Genomic DNA, 6,010 nt, shown 5'->3' with positions numbered 1-6,010 from the left:
TGCGGGGCACCGGGTGCCGTGGGGCTGCCGCGGCCTGCAGGGCTCACAGGGCTGGGGGCAGCGCCGAGCCTTCCTGAGCCGCACCGACCTGCGCTGCCCTTTGATCGCCCCCTCCCCATCGCTGCTCCGTTACCCGAGGCCCAGAAATGCTCACCGCGCAGCCTTGTTTCTGTGTCACTGGTCGATGGCTGGAGGTCAGAATCGCCGCTCGGCCACAAAATGCTTTTCAGGTGCTCTCTGTTATTTCTAAATCTCAGCCTGGCCAAATAAGCTCCCACGTGGCCTTTTAACTCGGAGATACGGGCTGTGCCTTTATCAGCCCGCTCTGGACCGGGGCTGTAGCAGTTTGGGTTTGTTTGTTTTTCCAATTTGAGTGGGCAAAAAGCATTTCTGAATTTCAGGGTGTTTTCAGAAAATGAACTCGTTAATCCCTGCCTGCAGTTTCACTTCCTTGGTGCCCAACATCAGGTTTTCACTCTTTTTTCCTCCACCCAAGGAGGTCAAACGGCTGCATCACGCAGTGCCACAAGAGCTGCCTGTGCAGATCTGTGTTAGCAAACCTCTGCCGTGTGTGCGTTTCAGATCAGTAACTTGGAACCTCTGTGGGTTTGTTGTGCATCTCCTATAGCTCGGCCAAGGAAAACCAGCCTTGTTTCTTTAGCTGCTGAAAGCTTAGGGTTATCTTGTTTTGCGTACAGAGAAACAGACACGTCTGCCCCAAAGAAGTTCTGCTCTCTGTGAAAGAAGTTGAAGCCTCAGCCAAGATTTGGGCCGATCAGGTGAGGCTCTGGGGAGCCAGGTTCAAGGGGCAGAAGGGAGGCAGCAGATACATGACAGGGGCCCGGCCCTGCTCTCTGACCATCTCCACTTCTCATTTTTAGGTTTTCAGGTGTCTGTTTCCTTGCCTTTGATGTGACAATGACCAAGCTGGGGTTCCTTAGGCTCTCCTATGAGAAGCAGGACACGCTGCTCAAGCTCCTCATCCTGTCCATGGCAGCTGTGCTGTGTAAGTCTGCATGCAGGACCCCACGAACTGCCTCTCCTCCTCCTTCAGTTCTTCCTTAGGTCACCAAGCTCCCATCTGTCCTTAAAGTGTGACCCAAGTGCACGCTGTTATTCGATCAGTACTATTTCCTTTGAAAACTCTTTCTTCTCTTCTTTGTGTTTACAGCTTTCTCCACAAGACTCTTTTCTGTCTTAAGATTTGAAAGCGTCATCCATGAATTTGACCCGTAAGTGTCTTCCCCTCTTTGGTATCAGTGGATGTTGGGTGCTGTTTGCAGGGCTGTGTTTGCTCTCAGCAGTCTGTGAGCAGTTGTCCAACCCGTGTCTGGACACAGAGGTGCTCGTGTCGTTGCAGGTACTTTAACTACCGCACAACCCGCTTCCTGGCAGAGGAAGGCTTCTACAAATTCCACAACTGGTTTGATGACCGAGCGTGGTACCCCTTGGGCAGGATTATTGGTGGAACCATTTATCCAGGTAGGCCAGCAGGCTTTGGCTGTGCTGGAACACAGTTTGTGCAATGCGGGGCTGCCAGGGCGTGGATTTGGGAAAGCAGCAGCTCCCGTCTGTTCCATCCTTCCCACCTTTTTGGCTGCCCTGCTCCAATTGCAACCCGCTGACGGTGCCACGTCCATCCCACAGGGCTGATGATCACCTCGGCAGCCATCTACCACGTGCTGCACTTCTTCCACATCACCATCGACATCCGGAACGTCTGCGTCTTCCTGGCACCCCTCTTCTCTTCCTTCACCACCATTGTGACTTACCACCTCACCAAAGAGCTCAAGGTACAGGGAGGACCATTTCAGCATTAGATTTTATTCCTTTGAGGCGTAGCTGCGCACACAGGGCCGTGATCTGATGGTTCTCTTGTCCTCTGTCCGTGCTCCCCAGGACGCGGGCGCAGGGCTCCTTGCTGCTGCCATGATTGCAGTTGTGCCTGGGTACATCTCCCGTTCTGTTGCTGGATCCTACGATAACGAAGGTGAGTTTGTAGCGCTCAGAGCAGGGAAACCTTTAAGAAGCCAGGTTCCTCTCACCTGTAGGGGCTGTGGGGGGACCACATAAGAAATCATTGTTGCACTAAAGGGTAGCTGGTGGAGCTAGAAACCACGTGAGCTGTTGCCTCCTAAATATTATCATGTTTCAGTCTTGCAATCTGATACGGAACTGTTCTAGTATTCATACGAGGTGCTGTTCTTTGTGGTGGAGCAGCAGCGAGATAGGCAGATTTTTATATATGTATTTTTAATGCAGTCAGACATTCTGATGTATGTTGACGTTGGGGTTACGCTGACGTTCAGGGTGATGTGAGCTTGCTCTGACCTCGCTGTGTCTCTCCACCCAGGTATTGCCATTTTCTGCATGCTGCTAACTTACTACATGTGGATCAAGGCTGTGAAAACTGGCTCTATCTATTGGGCAGCGATGTGTGCTCTTGCCTACTTCTACATGGTAAGCATTCCTTGTCCTGGCACCCAGATCTCTGATAAATCTGGGCTTCTGGCAGCTGGGGCTGTTCAGGGTGCCCTTTTTGGGGAGAGCATGTGATCCCAGGAAAATGAGACATGCTGTTGGACCCCACCATGCAGCCTGACCAGCCCTGGAATTGGTATTTTTCATTTTCTCTTGCCAGGTCTCCTCGTGGGGTGGCTATGTCTTCCTGATTAACCTGATCCCACTGCACGTCCTCGTGCTGATGCTGACTGGCCGCTTCTCACACAGGATCTATGTTGCCTACTGCACTGTGTACTGCCTGGGGACGATCCTCTCAATGCAGATCTCCTTTGTTGGCTTTCAGGTGAGGCCTTCCAGCACTGCTTGTCTTTCAAGAAATCTTGGAAGTTCCATTTTCCGTGAAGGAAATGCTCACACCAGCACACATCTCCATACAGTAGGAAACGTAGTTCGTGTTTTCAAGAGAAGCAGTTGTCTCTTTCTCACCTTTTGTGTCCTGGTATGGGGAATACAGGCTTTGTGGACTTGGAAACTTCATCTGGAGGAGAGCTTACAGCAAGGAGGGCTCTCAGAGTTCATTTTTCATGTGCATTCCTATCAGAATTAAGGCTGATTTGCAATTAGTCATGTCCACAGGGAGGGAATGGTTTCCTATGACCTCAGCACTGATTTTGCTGAGGTCTGTTTTTGGAGTGACTCAGCTGCTGTTTCCTTGGGTCTGATCACACTCTCCCCTGCTTGCAGCCTGTCCTCTCCTCTGAACACATGGCTGCCCTGGGCGTCTTTGGCTTGTGCCAGATCCATGCCTTTGTGGACTACCTCCGCAGCAAGCTGAACCCACAGCAGTTCGAAGTCCTCTTCAGGAGCGTCATCTCCCTGGTTGGCTTCGTCCTCCTGACAGTCGGGGCTGTGCTGATGCTCACAGGTAGTTCCATTAATGGTGCTCCCATTAATGGTGATGTTGCTGAGCACGTTTCACCGCTGGCTTTGTCTTTTTCCAATGCTTAGAATCATAGAATCACAGAATCATTGAGTTTAGAAAAGACTTTTCAGATCACCAAGTCCAACCCCAGCCCACCCACTAACCCCCCCGAAGGGCACACCTTTTGAATTCGTGATTCCTGCATTATTGCTTGCACCGTGTGGATTGGGTTGGGGAGAAATCTTTAGTGTAAAATCACACTTAATTTCCTTTTTAAAATATGAGTTTTGAGTAATGGAGATGTTAAATGAGGTGCAGGATTGCTCATTCAGCTTTGCACGTTTCCCTTATGACAGAACCTGTTGGCATTGCTGGCTGTGCAAGGACTGATGCTGATTTTCTCCTCTCTGCTAGGGAAAATCTCCCCATGGACGGGGCGTTTCTACTCCCTGCTGGATCCTTCTTATGCCAAGAACAACATTCCCATCATTGCCTCTGTCTCAGAGCACCAGCCCACCACCTGGTCCTCCTATTACTTTGACCTGCAGCTCCTCGTGTTCATGTTCCCAGGTGAGCCCAGCCTTGTTCCAGTCAGACCCCCAGGTGGTCTCTGGGTTTATTACATCCTTGCAGTGTGCTGCATGTCTCCACCAGATGGATTTTCTTTCAGGCTGAGGGGAACCTCACCTGTTTCTCTTTCCTCTTTGCAGTTGGTCTCTATTACTGCTTCAGCAATCTCTCAGATGCCCGCATTTTTATCATCATGTACGGTGTGACCTCCATGTACTTCTCTGCTGTAATGGTGAGGGCTGCTCGGGTTGGTGCACTGCTGTGGGACTGAGCAGGACACAAGCAGGATGATGAGATGATCTTAACAAGGCTGACTCTTTTTTCTGAACCTGTTGGTAATGGCTTTAAACTAAGAGGGTGTGGTTAGGTTAGATGTTAGGAAGTTCTTCACCCAGAGGGCGGTGGGACCCTGGCACTGCTGCTCAGAGAAGTGGGTGCCCCCATCCCTGGAGGCGTCCGAGGCCAGGCTGCGTGGCTCTGCCCAGCTCCCTGCTCCTGCAGGCTCTGATGGCCGTGCTGTTGCCTGCAGGTGCGGCTGATGCTGGTGCTGGCCCCAGTGATGTGCATCCTTTCGGGCATCGGCGTGTCTCAGGTGTTGTCCACCTACATGAAGAACCTGGACATCAGCCGGCCAGACAAGAAGAGCAAAAAGCAGCAAGACTCCACCTACCCCATCAAAAATGAAGTGAGTGTGGGGCAGCTCGTGACTGTGGGGAAGAGGAGAGTCGTTGCTGTTCCTGCCGGGGGTGGGAGGGAGGTGGGAGTGCTCTCTCCCCTCCTGCAGTGACACCTGTTTGCACCCCCAGGTTGCCAGCGGCATGATCCTGGTGATGGCTTTCTTCCTCATCACCTACACCTTTCACTCCACCTGGGTGACCAGCGAGGCGTACTCCTCGCCCTCCATCGTGCTGTCAGCGCGCGGCGGGGACGGCAGCAGGATCATCTTTGATGACTTCAGGGAGGCTTACTACTGGCTGCGGCACAACACGCCGGAGGTAACGGCGCTCCGAGCCCGGCGGCTGCTGGCGCTCATCTGAGTGCTGACAGCCCGCGTGGCGTTTGGCTGCAGGACGCCAAGGTGATGTCCTGGTGGGACTACGGCTACCAGATCACCGCCATGGCCAACCGCACCATCCTGGTGGACAACAACACCTGGAACAACACGCACATCTCCCGCGTTGGGCAGGTAGGTGCTCCCGCCCCGCGCCCACGGTTTGGAGCGGTTTGCGCCCCGGTTTTGCGGCACATCAGAGCCATCGGGTCCCCTGCAGGCGATGGCCTCGACGGAGGAGAAAGCCTACGAGATCATGAGAGAGCTGGATGTGAGCTACGTGCTGGTGATATTCGGCGGCCTCACCGGCTACTCGTCCGACGGTAAGAGCCCGCGGCACCCCGCCTGCCCCCCGCCCGCCTGCTGCTCACCCTCCGTCTTTTGCAGACATCAATAAGTTCCTGTGGATGGTGCGCATCGGCGGCAGCACGGACACGGGCCGGCACATCAAGGAGCACGACTACTACACGCCAACCGGCGAGTTCCGCGTCGACCGCGAGGGCTCCCCGGTGCTGCTCAACTGCCTGATGTACAAGATGTGCTACTACCGCTTCGGGCAGGTCTACACCGAGGCCAGTGCGTGTCCCGCGCCGCCGCCGCGTCCCAGCAGCCGTGGGGCCGCGGTGGCACAGCGCCGCTTTCTGTCCCCATAGAGCGGCCGCCGGGCTACGACCGCGTGCGCAACGCCGAGATCGGGAACAAGGACTTTGAGCTGGATGTGCTGGAGGAGGCGTACACCACAGAGCACTGGCTGGTCCGGATATACAAAGTACGAGGCCGGGGCGAGCCCCAGCCCTGGGGACGCATCCCAGGCCGCCCGGCGCTACCCGCAGTTTCCTCTCTTGCAGGTGAAGGATTTGGACAACCGCGGCTTGTCGCGGACGTAGAGCCCTGCGCTGCCCCAGCCTTTGCCTGCGAAGCAGAAATATTTTTGGATTTTCTGTTTTTCCGGGGGTTGTTTTTTTTTGTTGTTGTTGTCGTTTTGGTTTCCTTTTTTTTTTTTT

The 6,010-nt window shown here is 54.0% G+C and overlaps 1 protein-coding gene across 1 annotated transcript in view; it reads left to right on the top strand.

Moving 5' to 3' along the window:
• The window catches only part of STT3A (STT3 oligosaccharyltransferase complex catalytic subunit A), a 13,587-nt gene extending 7,577 nt beyond the window's left edge, over positions 1-6,010 (top strand). Inside the window, exons 3-20 of the mRNA XM_010723561.2 lie at positions 701-779; positions 882-1,006; positions 1,172-1,232; positions 1,361-1,482; positions 1,648-1,793; positions 1,900-1,990; positions 2,354-2,460; positions 2,642-2,806; positions 3,208-3,388; positions 3,800-3,955; positions 4,096-4,187; positions 4,485-4,640; positions 4,762-4,950; positions 5,025-5,141; positions 5,227-5,329; positions 5,394-5,582; positions 5,660-5,775; positions 5,855-6,010. Of these exons, the coding sequence (XP_010721863.1) occupies positions 919-1,006; positions 1,172-1,232; positions 1,361-1,482; positions 1,648-1,793; positions 1,900-1,990; positions 2,354-2,460; positions 2,642-2,806; positions 3,208-3,388; positions 3,800-3,955; positions 4,096-4,187; positions 4,485-4,640; positions 4,762-4,950; positions 5,025-5,141; positions 5,227-5,329; positions 5,394-5,582; positions 5,660-5,775; positions 5,855-5,893 (2,118 nt within the window). The 5' untranslated portion in view covers positions 701-779; positions 882-918 and the 3' untranslated portion in view covers positions 5,894-6,010. The remainder of the gene's footprint in view (positions 1-700; positions 780-881; positions 1,007-1,171; positions 1,233-1,360; positions 1,483-1,647; positions 1,794-1,899; positions 1,991-2,353; positions 2,461-2,641; positions 2,807-3,207; positions 3,389-3,799; positions 3,956-4,095; positions 4,188-4,484; positions 4,641-4,761; positions 4,951-5,024; positions 5,142-5,226; positions 5,330-5,393; positions 5,583-5,659; positions 5,776-5,854) is intronic.

Source organism: Meleagris gallopavo, chromosome 26, assembly GCF_000146605.3.
Source record: "Meleagris gallopavo isolate NT-WF06-2002-E0010 breed Aviagen turkey brand Nicholas breeding stock chromosome 26, Turkey_5.1, whole genome shotgun sequence".
In the NCBI taxonomy this organism is placed as follows: domain Eukaryota; kingdom Metazoa; phylum Chordata; class Aves; order Galliformes; family Phasianidae; genus Meleagris; species Meleagris gallopavo.
Note: the sequence above shows the minus strand (reverse complement) of the source record. Positions and strands in the feature narration are given on the sequence as shown.